Source organism: Leptodactylus fuscus, chromosome 8 (genome assembly GCF_031893055.1).
Source record: "Leptodactylus fuscus isolate aLepFus1 chromosome 8, aLepFus1.hap2, whole genome shotgun sequence".
NCBI lineage: Eukaryota > Metazoa > Chordata > Amphibia > Anura > Leptodactylidae > Leptodactylus > Leptodactylus fuscus.
The window spans coordinates 29,676,249-29,699,502 of NC_134272.1; the positions used below are offsets into that span (position 1 = coordinate 29,676,249).

The 23,254-nt window shown below is 41.1% G+C and overlaps 1 protein-coding gene across 2 annotated transcripts in view; it reads left to right on the forward strand.

Annotated features, from left to right (window-relative positions):
- CDK15 (cyclin dependent kinase 15) overlaps window positions 1–18,566 on the forward strand; it is a 96,981-nt gene extending 78,415 nt beyond the window's left edge. For both annotated transcript variants that reach the window (XM_075284340.1, XM_075284341.1), the window contains 2 exons: window positions 16,475–16,595; window positions 18,123–18,566. In XM_075284340.1, the coding sequence (XP_075140441.1) occupies window positions 16,475–16,584 (110 nt within the window). In that variant the 3' untranslated portion in view covers window positions 16,585–16,595; window positions 18,123–18,566. The remainder of the gene's footprint in view (window positions 1–16,474; window positions 16,596–18,122) is intronic.
- Window positions 18,567–23,254: the final 4,688 nt, after the last annotated feature.

Sequence of the window (23,254 nt, forward strand, 5' to 3'; positions counted from 1 at the left end):
TTTTCTAATCCAGACAACCACTTTAAAGTGTAAGCTTACGTTTGATGAACCTGCTGTACAATAGAGATCCGCATCAAGTCTCCAAAATCCAATATGAAAGGAAGTTTCCAATAGGAGAGTATTTAACTTCTAATGCAGTCCTGTTTCCTGTCTGCATTAGTCTTTATTCTGACAATGAAGCTGCAGATACAATCTGTCATAAAACAGGCTGTGTCTGATGACGGGCTGACTGCTTCCACTCATAAAAAGAGCAAGGCTGATAATAGCACTGTATTAGACACTTCCTATATATACTTCTTTAATGTATATTTAGTCTTAGCAATGTGGAGCCTACACCTAACAAGCATTGTGTGCTGCATACCTTTCAAGGTCCAAAGCAGTTTTCATGCAGATTGAAGGAGACCTGTCAATCCAGCCAAACCATATACAGTGGGGCAAAAAAGTATTTAGTCAGTCACCAATAGTGCAAGTTCCACCACTTAAAAAGATGAGCGGCGTCTGTAATTTACATCATAGGTAGACCTCAACTATGGGAGACAAAATGTAAAAACAAATCCAGAAAATAACATTGTCTGATTTTGTAAGAATTTATTTGCAAATTATGGTGGAAAATAAGTATTTGGTCAGTAACAAAATTTCTTCTCAATACTTTGTTATATATCCTTTGTTGGCAATGACAGAGGTCAAACGTTTTCTGTAAGTCTTCACAAGGTTGGCACACACTGTTGTTGGTATGTTGGCCCATTCCTCCATGCAGATCTCCTCTAGAGCAGTGATGTTTTGGGGCTGTCGCTTGGCAACACAGACTTTCAACTCCCTCCAAAGGTTTTCTATAGGGTTGAGATCTGGAGACTGGCTAGGCCACTCCAGGACCTTGAAATGGTTCTTACAAAGCCACTCCTTCATTGCCCTGGCAGTGTGCTTTGGATCATTGTCATGTTGAAAGACCCAGCCACGTTTCATCTTCAATGCCCTTGCTGATGGAAGGAGGTTTGCACTCAAAATTTCACGATACATGGCCCCATTCATTCTTTCATGTACCCGGATCAGTCGTCCTGGCCCCTTTGCAGAGAAACAGCCCCAAAGAATGATGTTTCCACCCCCATGCTTTACAGTAGGTATGGTGTTTGATGGATGCAACTCAGTATTCTTTTTCCTCCAAACACGAAAAGTTGTGTTTCTACCAAACAGTTCCAGTTTGGTTTCATCAGACCATAGGACATTCTCCCAATACTCTTCTGGATCATCCAAATGCGCTCTAGCAAACTTCAGACGGGCCCGGACATGTACTGGCTTAAGCAGTGGGACACGTCTGGCACTGCAGGATCTGAGTCCCTGGCGGCGTAGTGTGTTACTGATGGTAGGCTTTGTTACATTGGTCCCAGCTCTCTGCAGTTCATTCACTAGGTCCCCCCGCGTGGTTCTGGAATTTTTGCTCACCGTTCTTATGATCATTTTGACCCCACGGGGTGAGATTTTGCATGGAGCCCCAGATCGAGGGAGATTATCAGTGGTCTTGTATGTCTTCCATTTTCTAATTATTGCTCCCACAGTTGATTTCTTCAATCCAAGCTGGTTGCCTATTGCAGATTCAGTCTTCCCAGCCTGGTGCAGGGCTACAATTTTGTTTCTGGTGTCCTTTGACAGCTCTTTGGTCTTCACCATAGTGGAGTTTGGAGTCTGACTGTTTGAGGGTGTGCACAGGTGTCTTTTTATACTGATAACAAGTTTAAACAGGTGCCATTACTACAGGTAATGAGTGGAGGAAAGAGGAGACTCTTAAAGAAGAAGTTACAGGTCTGTGAGAGCCAGAAATCTTGATTGCTTGTAGGTGACCAAATACTTATTTTCCACCATAATTTGCAAATAAATTCTTACAAAATCTGACTGTGATTTTCTGGATTTGTTTTCTCATTTTGTCTCTCATAGTTGAGGTCTACCTATGATGTAAATTACAGACGCCTCTCATCTTTTTAAGTGGTGGAACTTGCACTATTGGTGACTGACTAAATACTTTTTTGCCCCACTGTACATCAAAATTATAGAAAAAAATACATGGACAACACAATTAGATTTCATACGTTGATCTATTGCCACTAAGACAAATGTATAAAGGTTCCTATTACACAGGTACATCACATAGTATAAATCCACTTATTTATTTTGTGTATTTGTATAGTGCCATCATATTCCGCAGCACTTTTACAGACATTGTCAATCACTGTCCCATATACGATCACAATCTATATTTCCCTGTCAGTATGTCTTTGGGGTGTGGGGGAAACCGCAGTACCCGAAGGAAACTCACTCAAACATGGGGAGAACATACCAACTCCTTGCAGATGTTGTCCTTGGCTGGACTGCAAGACTGCAAGTGCAAACCATTGAGCCATTGTGTTGCCCTGCTACGTCACAGCAACTTCTTCCTATCCTATGGGGTGCAGCACTGCCAACAGTCCAACTGCAGCATCCCACTGGGAGCATTACAAAATGTACTGTATATAGTACATTTATGCTAAAATATACTGTATAGTTTCCCCTAAATGGGCTTTGCCACTGTGAGCCTAGAGCAGAGATTTGGTTCTGGAAAGGAGAATAAGACTAGGAGTTTCCTCTAGTCCTTGGAGATTGAAGAAGTGCAGAGAGAGCAGGGAGACTGAGCTAGAACCCCAGCTGGAGATCAAATAGTCACTCCATACTCTGCCCACAAGATAGGCAAGAGGAAGGAAATTACCTCTGTTTTGGCTGAGGAAAGTGTGCAATTGCTCTTGAGGATAAGTGTTATATGAGCCTCAGCCAAGGACCTGGCTTGTGCCACTGGCTAGACTGAATGATAAATCTGGTGCATTTTTGGACTGTCTAGTCTAAGATTATTCCACCTATTAGTTGACTTACTTTGGGCCAAAAGTTTGATACAAGTTTTTGCATGCTAAGCCATATCTCATTTTAGCAAGCCGCTTTTCTGTCTCTTTATAGTGAGAAACCTGTCTTAATGATCTTCCTGGCTGTGGCATCTCGAAACTATTCACAAATTCCCTTTTAAGGCTAAGGCCCCGTACACATAACCTTGGAACTGGACGTGTAATGGTGTAAACCATTCATTACAAATCCGAGTGGGAGTCAATGGGGACATATACTAGTCTATTTTTTAATGGACCATTTTAATGGATGAACCTGGTATTCTCATTCCCATCTGTGTATTAATGAAGCTTTATTTTACCAGTGATGATTCCCAACCTCATCACTGCCAGTTCCTGACATGTCATATTGGACAGTTCACCTCAATTCATTGCACATACAGTTGCACCCCTGTGTCCTGAGCACACGTCTGATTCTACCATAGTGTATTCTAGACTGGAATATTCCCTGAGTTACATAGTGAAATGTGGATCTTGATAGAGGACGTTTGTAACATCTGCTTCTCACACTCTTATCTTTTAGACAGTATGTCTTGCCATTTCCATATACCTATAATTTACCTGTAAACGTCCCAAAGGTGGTAGACATCTCCTTATCCCAAATGCTGCAAGTAGAAGGTCAATGCTCATTATTGCTGGAGACCGGCTAACAAAAACCTATACAGAACACATGGCAATGACTTAATCACATGTCCAGAGGTCCCTTGATAATCCTTTTGAAGGATTGCCCCATAAATTCCTAGCATGCCTACTCTTTATTTGGGTTATCTCTTAAATCCTGAACAGGCCAGTTCACTACTTATGTCTTCCTATAAATGTGTAGGATTTCAGCACTGTCATTGCGGTGGAGCTTTCCATTTATCCATATGGAGAAGTTATGTGTCTAATTCCTAAATAAACATTCTGGAACTGGTGAAGAGCTTAAAGGGTCTTCTCCACCCCTGAAACTACACATCAACCAGACAGGGCACCTCATCCAGAAAATATTGCTATTTCTAACACATTCTTTCTGATACTGACATCTCCTGCTCTCACATATATTTTCGGAACATTATACCACTAACAGATGGAGAGGAAGGAGGCGGCCAACATACAAATGAAAGTATTTGCTGCCTGCATTAAAAGACTTGACTGAAGCCTGATATCTGTCTTTTTAATGTACCGTACATTCATGGAAATGCATGTCAGCTTGTTTATAAGATAACAATCCACCATCATTGTCATTCGACCCTTATCAGAGTTAAGGATGTAACCAGCCATGGCAAATAATGGTTTGGGAAAATTCCCATGCAGGTTTCTTTCCCACTCTCCCACTTATAACCCCCCCCCCAAAAAAAAAAAATTGTGCCTTTTAATAAAATCAGTGGAAAAACTGAAGTGCAGTAAGGAGCTCAGTGAACCATCGTATACTGCCGGGGCCTAAAAATCGGCCAAGTAAATGGACTGCACATTGAAAAAATTTGAAGTTGACAGGCAATATTCCTTAAGTTGGTCCTGTACATTAAAATAGCTCCTATTGGTAGGTTCATATAGTAAAAAGGTCCCATACAGTTGTCCCCCATTCAGTGGCCAGGCCCCCATCACTGCCCTCATACAAAGGTGACTATTAGTACAGTTCTTACCTCACTGCTCCTTGGCCGTGTCCTTCCCCTGCTCTAGGCTCATTGCTGTGACGTGTCATGTGCACCCGAAGCAGGAGCAGCTTTAGGCTGGGTTCACATGGGGATTTTTGGACCGGATTTTGATGTGGAATCTGCACCAGAATCCGGGCCAAAAATGCCTCCCATTGACTTCAATGGAAGCGTTCACTTCTTTTTTCGGCTAGCGGTTTTGTGCCGCGTCCATGGGCCTAATCCGGAGCAGAATGCCGCAACTGGATGCCAGTGCACTGCATCGGCATCCAGTTGTGGCTAACCGTTTTTTGGAGCAGATTTATGAGGTGGCTTCCGCCTCAAAATCCATTCCAAAAAATCCCATGTGAACCCAGCCATAGAGTGGAGATGTAAGTACTGTACTCCGGCTGCTCGCGGTTTATAGGCTGCAGTCCCAATGTGGCTAAACTAAGCCTATCACTAAGGTAAGCGTATCACTAAGCTAAGCCTATCACTAAGGTAAGCCTATAACTTCCTGCTTTGCCAGTTTCAGAACCATTTCATGGTATCTCCTCTTTGCAGTTCTGCAATCCGGCTGCATTTTTAGCAACCATATTGGCAGAACCAGGAAGAACTGGCTGCATCCCACCTATGGCTTTGGTCGCAGATAATAGCTTCAAGGGCTTTGTTAACAAAAAAATTATAGTTCAAGTGGTTATGATGTTATATTTATAGCTCACGTTATTATAATGCCTATGGCAGAAGGGGTGATCCTGGGAAAGACTTGTACTGTATTTTATAGACAGTAGCTGAACCAAGGAGACAGAGCACAATCCAATGATAAGACGGGGAACATGTCTCAGACTAGCTACCTGTGGTTACTGTAGCTAAACTGTAGTGGCCGATGATAGTTTTGTCTAAAACTATTTTTTTTAATTAAAAAAAAGTTGCTAAAGTGAACTGATTTTTCTTTTTTTTAGGCCTGGTTCACAACTGCATTTGGTCCATTCTGTTCTCCTCTCTGCATGAAAAACGCGGAGAGAAAAGTCCTGCAAACAGCACTTTCCTCTCCGCGTTTTTTTGTGCGGAAACCCTGCAGAAACCACACAGACCTCATTATAGTCTATGGGGTCCACAGGTTTCCTAAGGTTGCCGCTTTTTTAATTTGGATTAGTTTTCTGTCCCTAAGTGGACTCTCCGAATGGAAACCCATGCGCAGATGTGAATCAGGCCATAGACAGACAAGAAATGGACACCGTTGTGTTAATATTGCCTAATACTGAGAATTTTCTAGTAATCATACTAAAAAATGCTATACAAGTACAGAATTGTAAAAGACGAGACATTATAAAAAAAAATATAAAAAGAAATAATTATAAGGCAAACTTTTGATGAATGCGTAATTCCCTTAACACACAACCCTATCAATTTTGCAACCCTAGGCATTTGCCTAGTTTGTGTATCTGATACACAATCTCGGTTATAAATCATGATATATTTAGCCACTAAAGAGACAAAGACTGTATACCGTATAGTGGATAAGTCAGTTTCCTGCCAAAAACCAAAAATATTTTATTGCTCGAGGTTGGACCAACTAACCCCCTGCTTCCTCCGCAATTCCCTGTTCCCAGGAATGGGAGACCCACCACAAAAAATACTTGGGAAAGGACTGTTTTGACAAGTCCAGTTTCCAGCCAGAACCATGCTTGTAGTTTTTGGCTGGAAATGTCTTTGGATGTCAATTTCATATTTCCTAATGAAATATTATTGAAGTTAAAGTTCAGTGCACGCAGTGTATTTTACTATCCTTAAGACTGTATAAGGAAACTGCATTATATAATAGTATGAAATGTAAAGATCGAGAGTCCTCAGGAGTTGATACCTTTTTTTAATGGCTAACAAAAATGAAAACAGCTTGCAAGCTTTCGAGACTACTCAGGTCTCTTCATCAGACATGCCATGATACCATGAAAGCTTGCAATCTGTCATAATTTTTGTTAGCCATTAAAAAAAGGTATCAACTCCTGAGTAGGGTTGAGCGATCGTGTTCGGAAAAGATCGGATTCTGATCGGCGATCGAGAAAATTTCACGTTCGCGATCGGAATTCCGAACACGATCTTTTTAGGTGGGATCGAGATCGGTACTATTTCCCAGAATGCTTTGCTTAGCCTTCACACTGAGTATACGCTCCGCTCATTCTGAGTGGAGTGTATACTCAGTGTGAAGGTTCCGCTGTGGTTCCATAGGAATTAATGGAAGCAGCTGGCACACAGCCTTAACCCCCTGCACGCCGGCTGCCTCCATTCATTCTAATGGGAGACTAAACTAACATCTCTAGTAGCTACTTACCTCCAGAGATGGCTGCTCCGGTGCCCGGTGATCTCCTCCTTCTTCGCCTTGCTGCCGCTCCTCTTCTCGCCTTGCTGCCACCGCCTCCCGGGTTAGTGTTTAAAGAGCTAGGAAGGCAGGGTTTGTGGATTAGGAGAGTGTGGGCGGGTACAGGGTGGGGAGACGTGACGTCTCCCCTCCCAGTACCCACCCACACTCTCCTAATCTCGGAGGCAGGGGGCAGGGAGGCGAGAAGAGCAGCGATGAGCGGCAGTGATTCGAAGAACACCGGGCACCGGAGCAGCCATCTCTGCAGGTAAGTGGACACCAGGGGGAACTAAGTAACCAGAGGATTAAAAAAAAAATCCTCTGGCTACTTAGTGATTCACTACACAGCGTGGATTCTAACAATTGTTAGATTCCATGCTGTATAGTGAATAGGATTGCTTTTAAAATCCGATCTCCGATTAATAAAAAAAATCCCACTGACTTGCATTGGGATCGGAATTGGGATCGAGATCGGGTTCGAATGAAATATGATCGGAAATCAGATTTTAAAATCGATCCTGAAAAGTCAAGATCGGCTCAACCCTACTCCTGAAGACTCTCGATCTTTACATTTCATATCCACTGGCTAATACGGTACAAAGATATATTTTTTCTTATATAATAGCAGCACTGTACAAGCCATGTGCTTATAAGTTATTTGCAGACCCAAAAATAAGGACCTATTATTTTTTTCTCTCATCACTTTCCATGAAGAGATATTATCCCACTTACGGAATAAAAGAAAATGTGAATTTGCCTCCTGTAAATATTGAACAGAGGCAGACGAAGTGGTAATGGTGACAGTGAAGGACAGCTATATCTACATTCCTCTTCACTCCTCAGACAGCCACAGAATGTAAATCTACACTGACAATTTTATAAAAATAAAAAGATAGAATCTTATATGAACCTGCCTATCTGCGGAGGGGAGAGGGGGGCTTCACAGCAGGAGGGAGTTTGACTTTCTTTTCTACATATAGGTTTTTTTTTCCATGCAGAGTTTAAATTATGCCTGATAAAAGGAGTTTCGTAGACATGCGAGTTCTTTCAAACCCTCCTGGCTTCCTCCCAATTAAATGAGGTTTGTCAAAGCCATGGGGCTCTGCCACTGTATGAGAGGCGGACAAGCAAATCCCGCGGTGACATATCCAGTCCCCAAGGGAACAGATGAAAGTGCCTGCAACGGCGTACAGGAACAGAGATGGAGAGAGAGAGAGACAGAATAGATATAAATACAGAGGTATGTGCGGAGAGAGGTGGAAGCAAAAGAGAAATGGTGATCAGGCAGGGCGAAGGTATCCACGGAGAGGGATGATGCTGAAAATATCCAGAAACTAGGGAGAAAAAGTATGGAAAGAATAAAATACCAGGTATATACTAATGGCGTACTGGTTGAGGTGACCCTGTTGTCACAGCTAATGAAGGATCATGCTACATGGCGACCCCCGTGTCATCGGTAACGTAGTGTCCTATGTATAGATTGGTTGTCCACATACTGTATTCCACATTATCGTTATACATTATATGTTGCTTCCACAGTAATACAGAAGGCCCAAGGAAGATGCTCCAGTTATATTAAACTAGCCCTACTTGTGAAATTTTTTGTACGGTTTGTAGAAATTTCGTGAATATTAATTATAATTGTACCTCTGGAAAATTTCTCCAAAAGCTCACCCAAATCGAGAGCAGATATTCCTGTCATGGATCTTTAATTCCTATATCTCCTATGTACATACCTTCTTGTTTCCAAATTAGCCCGCCTACAAAAATAACAAACCTGCCGCTCTAGTGTCACTTATCCATAGCTGTAAGTCATTGGGTGTCTTAGTCATGTCTTAAGGAACTGTAATGGTTTGGGCGTTGGCTCAGAGTTCTAGAAGCTGTGTTCCTGGTTCCTTATGCTTGGTCATCTAATATTCAACCATACAATGCAACTATGTAATTTACATAATTTCCCATGAAGTATTTTATGCACTTCCACTGCTTTATGTAGACCGTTCTTGCTGCAATTTTGAGAAGACTGAAAGAGTCGTACAATAGGGCAGATTTGCTATTGAAAATGTGCCAGTATTTTGGTAGTTTGGACCAGAGAACAGGTGTACATGCTTTATACCACAATTAATATTAATTGGAATAGACACTTTTTGCACCTTGCTTGACAAGGGGTGTAGCTGAGAGGCCGTCATCTAGTAATGGGGTAGTCCTAGTTAGTGACTGACAGCCCTCCATATATCACATCATGGATAGCTGTCAATCACTGATAGGACCATTCCCATTACTAGATTACTATGCAAAGAAAGAGCAAGTCAAACTGGAGCGTTTCACACAGCACTAGATATCGATCTGCACGCTTCTTCCTTGGCAATGGTCAACATTTACTTCATAGAAATTAATTTATATTCCTTTTTTTCCTGTGGTCCATTTTTTTTGTAATAAAAGGGACATCAATAGAAGTCTTTGGATGGAGTCCAGTAGAACTGTTGAACTGGAATGTCTAGGGCCCACCACCTTAAACTGTGTTGCTCGCTTAATACACCTCGCCCCCCGTTCTTCATCAGCCGCTCCCCTCTGCCAATCCCGTCACTGGCTACCTGTTGACCAGCAAATGGAGTTCCGGTTACTAACACTAACATACAAAGCCATCCACAACCTGCCCCCTCCATATACCTCTGACCTAATCTCCCGTTATCTGCCCACATGTAACCTCAGATCCTCCAAAGACCTCCTACTCCGCTCTTATCTGCTTTTCACACTACCATCTTCAAGATTTCTCCTGTGCATCCCCCATACTCTGGGACACATTACCAAGACACATTAGACTGACCCCCACAATCACAAACTTTAAGAAGGCCCTGAAGACTCACCTATTCAGGAAGGCCTACAACCCCCAATAACACCACTGTCACAACATCATCATCTATACAGTCTCTCCCCTCACCTTCTGTCTCTACCCCTCTTCCCTCATAGACTGTAAGCCCTTGTGGGCAGGGCCCTCCACCCCTCTGTGCCAGTCAGTCATTGTTAGTATCATATTTGTCTGTATATTCTGTGTACTCTATGTAAACCCTCAAATGTAAATCACCATGGAATTAATGTAATAATGTAAAGCACCATGGGATTAATATAATAATGTGCAGCACCATGGAATTAATATATTGTAAAGCACCATGGAATTAATATACCGTATATACTCGAGTATAAGCCGAATTTTTCAGCACAGTTTTTGTGCTGAAAAAGCCCCCTCGGCTTATACTCAAGTCAAGCAAAAAAAAATAAAAAAATTATTATTCTTTTTTTTTTTTTTTTTTTTTTGGGGGGGGGGGGGGGGAGGGGGAGTCTATGACCAGCCGCAATAGTAATGTATAGAATCTCCCATAAAATAGTGGGGGGAAAAAAGGAGCCATTAGAATGGTTTCCAGTTGGCAGTTCTCCTTCCCCTGTGACATGCCTCATATATCATTATTGTCTAGTTGCAACAATATATATCCATACAAATATTACCAGTATAGGCAGCAATGGATATATAAGTAACATCCTGGAAAAGGTCTCATTTCCAAATTCAAAGCCTACTGTGACATCACTGTGTGTATTATCCCTGTACTGTAACATCACTGTGTGTATTATCCCTGTACTGTGACATCACTGTGTGTATTATCCCTGTACTGTGACATCACTGTGTGTATTATCCCTGTACTGTGACATCACTGTGTGTATTATCCCTGTACTGTGACAGCACTGTGCTTATTATACCTGTACTGTGACATCACTGTGTGTATTATCCCTGTACTGTGACATCACTGTGTGTATTATCCCTGTACTGTGACATCACTGTGTGTATTATCCCTGTACTGTGATATCACTGTGTGTATTATTCCTGTACTGTAACATCACTGTGTGTATTATCCCTGTACTGTGACATCACTGTGTGTATTATCCCTGTACTGTGACATCACTGTGTGTATTATCCCTGTACTGTGACATCACTGCGTGTATTATCTCTGTACTGTGATATCACTGTGTGTATTATCTCTGTACTGTGATATCACTGTGTGTATTATCCATGTACTATGACATCACTGTGTGTATTATCCATGTACTGTGACATCACTGTGTGTATTATCCCTGTACTGTGACATCACTGTGTGTATTATCCATGTACTGTGACATCACTGCGTGTATTATCTCTGTACTGTGACATCACTGCGTGTATTATCCCTGTACTGTGACAGCACTGTGCTTATTATCCCTGTACTGTGACATCACTGTGTGTATTATCCCTGTACTGTGACATCACTGTGTGTATTATCCCTGTACTGTGACATCACTGTGTGTATTATTCCTGTACTGTAACATCACTGTGTATTATCCCTGTACTGTGACATCACTGTGTGTATTATTCCTGTACTGTGACATCACTGTGTGCATTACCCTGTACTGTGACATCACTGTGTGTATTATTCCTGTACTGTGACATCACTGTGTGTATTATCCCTGTACTATGACATCACTGTGTGTATTATCCCTGTACTATGACATCACTGCGTGTATTATCTCTGTACTGTGATATCACTGCGTATATTATCTCTGTACTGTGATATCACTGTGTGTATTATCCATGTACTGTGACATCACTGTGTGTATTATCCATGTACTGTGACATCACTGTGTGTATTATCCATGTACTGTGACATCACTGTGTGTATTATCCCTGTACTGTGACATCACTGCGTGTATTATCTCTGTACTGTGATATCACTGTGTATATTATCTCTGTACTGTGATATCACTGTGTGTATTATCCATGTACTGTGACATCACTGTGTGTATTATCCCTGTACTGTGACATCACTGTGTGTATTATCCCTGTACTGTGACATCACTGTGTGTATTATCCATGTACTGTGACATCACTGTGTGTATTATCCCTGTACTGTGACATCACTGTGTGTATTATCCCTGTACTGTGACAGCACTGTGCTTATTATCCCTGTACTGTGACATCACTGTGTGTATTATCCCTGTACTGTGACATCACTGTGTGTATTATCCCTGTACTGTGACATCACTGTGTGTATTATTCCTGTACTGTAACATCACTGTGTGTATTATCCCTGTACTGTGACATCACTGTGTGTATTATCCCTGTACTGTGACATCACTGTGTGTATTATCCCTGTACTGTGACATCACTGTGTGTATTATCTCTGTACTGTGATATCACTGTGTATTATCCCTGTACTGTGACATCACTGTGTGTATTATTCCTGTACTGTGACATCACTGTGTGCATTACCCTGTACTGTGACATCACTGTGTGTATTATTCCTGTACTGACATCACTGTGTGTATTATCCCTGTACTGTGACATTACTGCGTGTATTATCTCTGTACTGTGATATCACTGTGTATTATTCCTGTACTGTGACATCACTGTGTGTATTATCCTGTACTGTGACATCACTGTGTGTATTATCCTGTACTGTGACATCACTGTGTGTATTATCCCTGTGCTGTGACATCACTGTGTGCATTTTTCCTGTACTGTGACATCACTGTGTGTATTATCCCTGTACTGTGACATCACTGTGTGTATTATCCCTGTACTGTGACATCACTGTGTGCATTTTTCCTGTTCTGTGATATCACTGTGTGCATTATCCCTGTACTGTGACATCACTGTGTGCATTTTTCCAGCACTGTGACATCACTGTGTGTATTATACATTATCCCGGTACTAGTACAACACTGTATTCAAGTCATGGTAGTGTGGTGTCATGCTGCAAGTTTTGCTGTAGGGACCCATGATTACTTGTTATGCCTCTGCTTGGACCCTCACTGCACTGATATTTTAAGTCCCTGAAAATCCATTTAACATCCTCGTATTATAAAGTGCCCTTTTTAACTGATAATTGTTAGTTATTCCTATCTCTATTCTTGATATTTACCTGATTCTATTATCACCCTCATTTTCTGATTGTATAATTCATACATTATATATATAATAAATGTGCTAGAGATAATAGACTTCCCTTCGAATTGTCAGAGAACTTTCTACAACGTTTCACCTTCATTAGTAACAGTTGTGTCTTAGTTGCTCATTCTTGTTCTAGAACAAGACAGTCACAGTCCTTGGGAAAATATTACTACCTATGTTATTCGTAGTATCACGGTACAAGGATATTTTTTCTTATACCTATGTTATTTCATGTAACTGTCATAGGACAAAAACAAAACAGTGTGAATAAATACAGTAGTATACAAGGGTTATGCTGCGTTACTAGGACTTAGGGTGCATTCACACTGAGTAAACGCTAGCTTATTTTGTAAAGTAAAATTACACTTGTAAATTTTGCTATCCCATTGACTTCAATGACATTTTACAGGCGTATTTTTACAGGCGTATTTTTTACAGGCGTATTTTTTACAGGCGTATTTTTACACTTGTAAAAAAATATCATTGAAGTCAATGGGATAGCAAAATTTACAAGTGTAATTTTACTCTACAAAATAAGCTAGCGTTTACTCAGTGTGAATGCACCCTAAGGGTGCATGCACACTGAGTAACGCCGGGCGTGTATCACAGCCGTACACGCCGGCATTACAGCAGACTGCCGAACACTTCCCATTCACTTCAATGGGAGCGCTCGTAACAGCGGCGTTTACGAGCGCTCCCATTGAAGTGAATGGGAAGTGTTCGGCAGCCCTGCTGTAACGCCGGCGTGTACAGCTCTCATACACGCCCGGCGTTACGTAGTGTGCATGCACCCTTATACACAACAGGGACCATTAAAGGGGCTTTTCACTACCTCTACCACTTCCAGTTCTTTTTATCTTCTATTCGGTGCCGCTCCACTGATTTTGGCACAGTTGGGATTTTTTCTCTAACACCCCCCCCCCCCATGGAATTAATATAATAATGTACAGCACCATAGAATTAATATAATAATGTGCAGCATCATGGAATTAACATAGTGATGTATAGCACCATGGAATTAATATAATAATGTACAGCATCATGGAATTAACATAGTGATGTATAGCACCATGGAATTAATATAATAATGTACAGCATCATGGAATTAATATATAATGTACAGCACCATAGAATTTATATAGTGATGTACAGCACCATGGAATTAATATAATAATGTACAGCACCATGGAATTAATACAATAATGCACAGCACCATGGAATTAATATAATAATGTACAGCATCATGGAATTAATATAATAATGTACAGCATCATGGAATTAATATAATAATGTACAGTACCATGGAATTAATATAATAATGTACAGCATCATGGAATTAATATAATAATGTACAGCATCATGGAATTAATATATAATGTACAGCACCATAGCATTAATATAATAATGTACAGCACCATGGAATTAATATAACGATGTACAGCACCATTGAATTAATATAATAATGTACAGCACCATGGAATTGATATAATAATGTACAGCTTCATGGAATTAATATAATAATGTACAGCACCATGGAATTTATATAGTGATGTACAGCACCATGGAATTAATATAATGATGTTCAGCACCATGGAATTAATATAATGATGTTCAGCACCATGGTGATATATAAATATTATTATTATTATTATTAATAAATACTATCAGGCTACAAATCCTACTTTGAACAATAGGGGACAGAAAAAAAATTAAAACACCGCCCATTAAAAGAAGCAAAGTCCTCTTTAAATGGAGTCTACCACCACCAAATCACCTCTAAAGTTACTTTTATTGGTGGTGGTAGACTCCCTATAAAAGTTCTGTGTGTAACTCACACCTAATGGAACTTTATCACCTAATGTTCTTCTTTTTGATACTTTGTTCACAATTAAAATGAAACAGATTAAATCTGCATGTACACGCGACTCTTGCCTAAATCATTGCACGCCTGTCAATGACTTCATTAATGCCCACAAAGGTCTCTGTAGCACTAGCATACGGAGAAGCAACAGGAACCCAAGAGTCACATGTGGTTATGATAATAATGATGTATTCCCAGAGCTATTGTTAATTTTAATGGTCTACTGTGAACATTTAATCCTGATGCGCTTATTTTGTAACCCAATTTGGCTTCAGTTGGACGGAGGGCCACTCCGAAGGTCTGTGTTAGCTGAGATTCATTGTGCGGATAAGGGGATAGATACAGTAACCGCCAGATAGGGCACCATTTGGAGATAAGTGATCTCTTAATTAAGACGGTGAGCTTCCAGAGAAGGAAATACACAGTATAGGAAACAGCAAGTGAAATAAAGCCACTAAGCACATAAGATAAAAAATAGAAGATGAAGAGAGTGTGAAAGACACAGAAGATGCCTACGCTCTCCGGCAATTTCTTATTAACTCGGAATCTGACAGTCTAATTACCTCAGGAGCCTCGTGCTCGGAATAAATAAATATGCAAGTGACTGCTGAGAATGGGGAGATGGGAGATTAACTGCCTCGACAGGCAGACAGGGAGAAGAGTTTATTCTCAGATTGCATCTGCACAGTCTTCTAATATCTCCTCCAGCTTAATGAGCTGCCGCCGCCGTACACAAGTTCTGGGCTGAACTGATTTTCACTTTATAAAGTTTACATCCATAGAAACGCGGCTGCCAAGAAGATCTCGTCCGATCGGTAAACTTTAACCCTTTCAAGTCACCTACTGTTTAGGAATGTTCGGCTCTGAGCGCTGTTTTACAATGCAGAGATTGATACCATTCACGCAAGCATTCGGGTTTCCGTTCTTTGGGTCCGCTTGGGGACAGATTTGCTCAAAAAGAGGTTATTCGCTGAAAACTTGCAGACACAATAGATTAGAATGGGGTCAACAGAGAGAAAATTCATGCTTGCAGAATTTTTGTCCCCGCATGTTTTAAGCGGAATGGTGGGCAGAATCCCCGAATGGTAGTGTGAACCTGATGTTGGTTCAACTGGTTGTTATTGGGAACAGTGGACAAGACTGTCAGCAGACAACCTTATAGTCTTCTATGATGTGTTATCCTTTATCATATTACTGTATATTACCAACAGAAAATCTTTTCGTTTCGCTGAATGAAAATGACCAAGCAGGCAGGCAGAGAGCAGGCACGGAGAGGAACTGCTCTCTGCCTGAGCGTGAGGGGAGGCCGCTGGAGCAGCGCTGCGTCCACAGGGCCTCCCCAATCCACCGCACGGTGACGCTAAGCTAGTCCAGGACAGTTTGTCCTGGACTGGCTTAGGTAAGCAAAAATGCCGCCCTTCCCGGGGCCCTATTCCTTTTATACATCATAATACAGTTTGGCCCTTGCTCATACACAGGATACAGCAAACTATTTTCTTTACCTTTACAGCACCTCTTGTACGGATGAGTCTACAAGGACCACTTGTCAGTTCATTCTGCTACAAATTATTCTATGCAAAAAAAAAGTTGGTAGTTGGACAAGTTCAGGTTACGGAATACAGCGCGCTTATAAATATTGGAAATCTAAATAGAGCCGGTCTTTCTTGTCAAACGGTCACAGCCACTAAAGCGTAGTAGATGTAATCGAATTAACATTTGCTATAGGCTAACTCCGCATGTGTTCTCTTTCAGTGAGGTCCATATTCACTGTACCTGGGCTGAGCCTTAAACCAGAAATCCGAGATCTGTTTATCCCGCACCGGAAGGTTTCTCAGCCAGCTGCACATCATAAGCCATGGTGAACGTTACAGAGGTGAGTCTCCTAAATACATTGATATATAACAGTGTGACATACTGTATATAGAAACACATCCCAAATGTAGGAATGTAGATATGGAAGTATTTACTGAGTTGGTACTAAAACTCATTTACTAAGTATATGTAGGATACAGATAGTAGGAATGTGACCGAATATGGAAATTCCAATTATATGTCATGTAAGAGTCTGATGAGATCATTTCAAAAACAACCTAAAATAGTTAGATAATATAAAGCCAGCCCAAAATGAAAGGCAGTTTCTTTATTTTTCTGCTACTGCGGTTCAGGTTCCCTGCATAGACAAAAAGTATATAGTGCTTAAACTTTCAGGCGACTTTTTAGGGTGTGCTAACAATCCCTTATGGAAAATCAAGGCAGAGATTTCAGAGTGAATGTCAGTTTAACAAGAGGCATGAAAAGAACCTGATAACTGGCTGGATTTGGAAAGATATACAAAACAAATATTATATATATATATATATTACAATAATAAGGACAGAATCTTGGCCTTTAGGTTAACCTTAAACCTTGACCTGCTGATTCACACATCAGTCCTTGAAGTCCCATATAAGTCTATGAAAACATGACATCAAGACTCTCATAGATTTATATAAAAAAAAGTGACTTCCAGCCAGTGTGTGAATTGGCAGATCAGTCTGACACTTACATGACCAGTAGGAAAGACCATTCAGAACCTGAAAATGTGAATGGTACACCTGGTGAGATCATTCACTTTAAATTAATATACCCTATAAAACAGGGCTAAGGTATAATATATGGTTAGATTGGGCTACAAGTGGATCATTCGTTCCTCTCAAACCCCCCAGTAAGCAACTGCAAAATGTGGGGAACCTGGATGCAATTGTTTAATTGCTCTACAGCGCCACCAAAGGTAACATGAAGCATTACACAGTTCCCTTGGAAATCAGTACAGTACAGCTTCATTGACGTGTAGAATATATCAATAGTTTTGCTATTACTTTTCACATGGATGACCATGATGGTATACAGCGGCCACTTATTACGTCCTGGATAGTCGTATTTGTAGTCACTAAATACATGAGCCTGGTGTAGAATATTAGCGAGAAGTATTATAATGTATTATTACTACTATGTAAGTATATTTGCTGTGTTATATGTTTATTTATATAGGGAACGCAGGAAGAAGGGAGCGGGATAGAATCTGCAATGTCACATGGTCCTTGAGGTTATCTCATGTTTTTCTTGGGGAGGGGATGAAAGGAATCATTGCCGGCAGGAAGTGAATGGTTGAGCTTGGTTTAGTTTTGGCCTAGGCCGTAGTTTTCGTCTTATTTGTCTTTCATTTGCTCTAGATGACTTGCTTATTGCTTATGGGCTTCATCGCTGTTCTAACCATTCAGGATATATGCTAATGAGGTTTTGCCTTTCTAGGAGGTTCATGCCTGGGATCCTTATGTCTGAATACATTAGCTCTTTGTTATGTGATACATTGCATGTTATACGCCTATTAAGGTCTCATTGCTTTCTTCATTTTCTCTAGATGGAGGTTGAGCCGCACGCTCTGTATGCACCTGTTTGAATGTACCAGCCTTCCATCCTACTTTGCACACCTCCCCCTACCTGCTGCCTTCTTATTAGAGAAGCCATCTTGAGACAAAACTGAAGAATCTTGCACCTTACAGAAAATATACCCTGCTTCATCCAGTTCTCCATGGCGGGAATGATTACTTCCGCTGAAGCTTTGCTGCTTTTCTATAGCAGAGACTCTATGGGAATTTCTCTATTGGAAACAATGTTGGTCAGTAATACTGATATTTATACAGAATAGAGTTATGTGTTCTTCCTAAATGTATTGGTAATGTACAAAGCGATATTACTCGAGATGTTCCCGTTACCAGATCTAGTACTGCTGACTAACATTTTGCTGTACATTGAAATATAAAGTGAAAAGACTGCTGAAATCGTATAAAATAAACTTATATATGATGCCATTGCTGTGTTGGGCCTCATTCTCTTATTACATATCATATCTCTGCAGTTATGATGGCTCTGATGGTATTAGACAGGTGCCCCTAGTGGAAAGAAGCGTCATGGAGACCCTGTGAAGATTATGTATCATATGTTATAGAGCTGCCATATCAGACTAATTCACTATTTAAAGGGGTTTCTGGGATTTTGAAACAAAAAAAAAATCATTTAAGGTTAAGGTCACACGCAACAAAATTTACAAAAACAGCAGCAGAAAACGCAGTCCCAAAAAGGTTTGGTTTTCACTACACTCATATAAGTCTATAGGGAAAACACATAACTTTGGCAGGTAAAATGAAGATAAAATAAGATAATCCTTTAATATTCCCACCATGGGGAAATTCAGTGTCTTACAGTAGCACCAGTAATATATTACAAGAAAGAACACATACAAGCTCAGAATAGCAGATAGAAAAGATACCAGGAGTCATAGCAAGTAAGAAGAAAAGAAAGACTTCAGGATCATTTAGTTCTCTGTGCGGAGTGATCTTCGTTTAGCCTCATGTAGATTATACAGCCTGACCGCGGTTGGGAGGAAGGATCTCCGATAGCGTTCCTTCTCACACTTGGGGTGAAGCCGTCGGTCTCTGACAGTACTGCCCACTGCTGTCACAGTCTCATACATGGGATGGGAGTTATTCTCCAGCATGGAGCTCACCACGGACAGTATCCTTCTGTCACCCACCACCTGTATTGCTGCTTTCTTCCAAAACACATGTGGGGATGATACTAAATGAAATGCCTTTCACTTTGTTGGGAATGTAAAATGCAGCACTTATTCTATGGCTGTGTTACCGCAATGTGTGGCCTCAACCTGAAGCAGAGAAAGAATAACATACTCACCTGGTAAATTCCTCACCACGGCTGCTCTGGTGGTCCTGGTTAGTCTCTGTTTACTTCTCTTCTGTACTTGCACACCAATCATTGCAGCCGGGCACTGACCCAAGACTGCTGAAGTCAATGATTGGCCAACACTGAGCAGGTGTGGAGAAAATTCTGCAAAAGTAAGAATGCTTCCAGAAATTGAAGGGTTAATAAAGCAAAGTAAATGAACAAAAGAGAAATCTAAATCTCATCAATATTTGGTGTGACCGCCCTTCGCTTTACATCACTTCTTCTCCATGCACTTGCAGGTAGTTTTTGAAGGAACTCAGCAGGGAGATTGTTCTAAACATCTTGGAGAACGAAGTTGACTGCTGGCATAAAAAAGTCGCAAAGCAGAAATCTGTCACTATTTTTAGCCCAATTGCACAGGAATTTCACGACTTTTTGATTTCTGCACCACTCATGCCACTTTCCATAAGCGGGCATGGTTATCCTGTCTAGCTGTCTGTACTCCAGATTTATCAGAAAGTCAGTAACATTTACAGATGTGTCAGACTTATAGATACAGTGGGGCAAAAAAGTATTTAGTCAGTCACCAAAAGTGCAAGTTCCACCACTTAAAAAGATGAGAGGCGTCTGTAATTTACATCATAGGTAGTCCTCAACTATGAGAGACAAAATGAGAAACCAAATCCAGAAAATCACATTGTCTGATTTTGTAAGAATGTATTTGCAAATTATTGTGGAAAATAAGTATTTGGTCACCTACAAACAATCAAGATTTCTGGCTCTCACAGACCTGTAACTTCTTCTTTAAGAGTCTCCTCTTTCCTCCACTCATTACCTGTAGTAATGGCACCTGTTTAAACTTGTTATCAGTATAAAAAGACACCTGTGCACACCCTCAAACAGTCAGACTCCAAACTCCACTATAGTGAAGACCAAAGAGCTGTCAAAGGACACCAGAAACAAAATTGTAGCCCTGCACCAGGCTGGGAAGACTGAATCTGCAATAGGCAACCAGCTTGGATTGAAGAAATCACTGTGGGAGCAATAATTAGAAAATGGAAGACATACAAGACCACTGATAATCTCCCTCGCTCTGGGGCGCCACGCAAAATCTCACCCTGTGGGGTCAAAATGATCACAAGAACTGTGAGCAAAAATCCCAGAACCACGCAGGGGGACCTAGTGAATGAACTGCAGAGAGCTGGGACCAATGTAACAAAGCCTACCATCAGTAACACACTACGCCGCCAGGGACTCAGATCCTGCAGTGCCAGACGTGTCCCACTGCTTAAGCCAGTACATGTCCGGGCCCGTCTGAAGTTTGCTAGAGAGCATTTGGATGATCCAGAAGAGTATTGGGAGAATGTCCTATGGTCTGATGAAACCAAACTGGAACTGTTTGGTAGAAACACAACTTTTCGTGTTTGGAGGAAAAAGAATACTGAGTTGCATCCATCAAACACCATAACTACTGTAAAGCATGGGGGTGGAAACATCATGCTTTGGGGCTGTTTCTCTGCAAAGGGGCCAGGACGACTGATCCGGGTACATGAAAGAATGAATGGGGCCATGTATCGTGAGATTTTGAGTGCAAACCTCCTTCCATCAGCAAGGGCATTGAAGATGAAACGTGGCTGGGTCTTTCAACATGACAATGATCCAAAGCACACCGCCAGGGCAACGAAGGAGTGGCTTTGTAAGAAGCATTTCAAGGTCCTGGAGTGGCCTAGCCAGTCTCCAGATCTCAACCCTATAGAAAACCTTTGGAGGGAGCTGAAAGTCCGTGTTGCCAAGCGACAGCCCCAAAACATCACTGCTCTAGAGGAGATCTGCATGGAGGAATGGGCCAACATACCAACAACAGTGTGTGCCAACCTTGTGAAGACTTACAGAAAACGTTTCACCTCTGTCATTGCCAACAAAGGATATATAACAAAGTATTGAGATGAAATTTTGTTACTGACCAAATACTTATTTTCCACCATAATTTGCAAATAAATTCTTACAAAATCAGACAATGTTATTTTCTGGATTTGTTTTCTCATTTTGTCTCTCATAGTTGAGGTCTACCTATGATGTAAATTACAGACGCCTCTCATCTTTTTAAGTGGTGGAACTTGCACTATTGGTGACTGACTAAATACTTTTTTGCGCCACTGTACGTCTAACATTGTCTGACATTTGGTGCAAATTCTGGCAATGCAAACACCGGCAAAACGGACTTTAAAAATTCCCCCAATGATAAATTCCACTCCCCAGTGTTGAGAAATGTGATATTTAATAGGAATATGTGATAAATAATCATCTTTGATTTGTTGTATTAAGTAAGTACAATCCTAATATGACAAAATGTATGTTTTGGGATCATCCTAGATTTGTAAATTTATGCTCAATTTAAGTGAATTTCTTATAAAATGGCAACAAAATACATGTTACAATAGCACAAGTCAGACCCCTCCTCACCCCGCACGCAGATTGTTTTTCTCCATATCGCTACCAGCTTTAAGTGGCAGATTAGAAGGGACACAGCCAAAAACGCTCTAATGATAGATTCTAATGCCCACGTTTCTGTCGGGACAGGTGTCATTTTTAAATGGTGATTGGGGTTCCCAGAGATAAAAGTGATGGCCCCACCATAGCAAGACACTGCTTCATTACCTCCCCAGCAGGTGGTCGCCGCAGCAGACACCATCTTCTCCTCTACCTCATTAGTCATTTTCCAAGGATAATGAGAGAATGTTGCAGACAGATGCTCAGCGTCTTGGAAAATGTCTTCTCGCTGACAGCAGCAGAGGAACCTCTTGATCACACCTGAAGAAAATAACGTGTTTCCTACTGTATTACAATGTTCTTGAAAAGCTGCTTAAAGTAGTGGGGGCCCTGAGACTGAAATCCTGTACATAATGCATCATTAGTGATGTGCGGCAACCGAGGGCAAGAGAGAACTGCGGCGCCAACTCCACTCAACAAACCTTCTAGGAGTTATTTCTCTATATGTCTGATGCGTTTCATGCCCTTCGCAGGTTTTTATTGAATTGTCCCCAAAAAGGAATACATTTACTTTTGGAAATTCAGTTTCAATACTGCCGTTCTTTAATACAATATACAGATTAAATGATATACCTCTTACTGCAATGGCGCCTGGTGCAGTCACTGCGCTGCCCGTTACACCAGCCTACCCAGAGAGATGAACAAGGCGGAAAGTAAGCCAAAAAAAGCAAACGCCAACACCCACAGGTCACAGTATCAATGGACTATACTCGAGGTAGTTTTTAGTTACAGGATCACAGAACGCAGGTCAGGCTTTCCGGACAGGGCTAGAGACAAGGTCACATTGCACTGTTGTTTGAACATGTGGATAAGATTTTGTGAAAAGCAATTGCCTTAAAAACAGTGCCAAAACTTTGGCTGAATGCACACAAGAGTTAATAATAATACATTTTATTTATATAGCGTCAACATATTCCGCAGCACTGTACAATTTGTAGGGTCCAAGTACAGACAAAAAGATACATTACAAAGAAATAGTCACTGCACACAATGGGACCTGCTCCTGCTCGCAAGAGCTTACAATCTATGGGGTACAGGGGGTGAGACAAGAGGTAGCAGGGGCAGCATTGCTTATACAGTGGTCAGACAATTTTGTAATAGAGGTGACTGTCATTACACAAACATAAAACCATATGAGCCGTCTCCAGTTGGGATCTCTAACGTGCGGATGTTGCCTGGACATATAAACGGCATCAGATCATGTGGGGTAATGTGGGAGTCGGAACAGAGGGGTTTGTTTTTTGGCTTCTAGTTACGGTA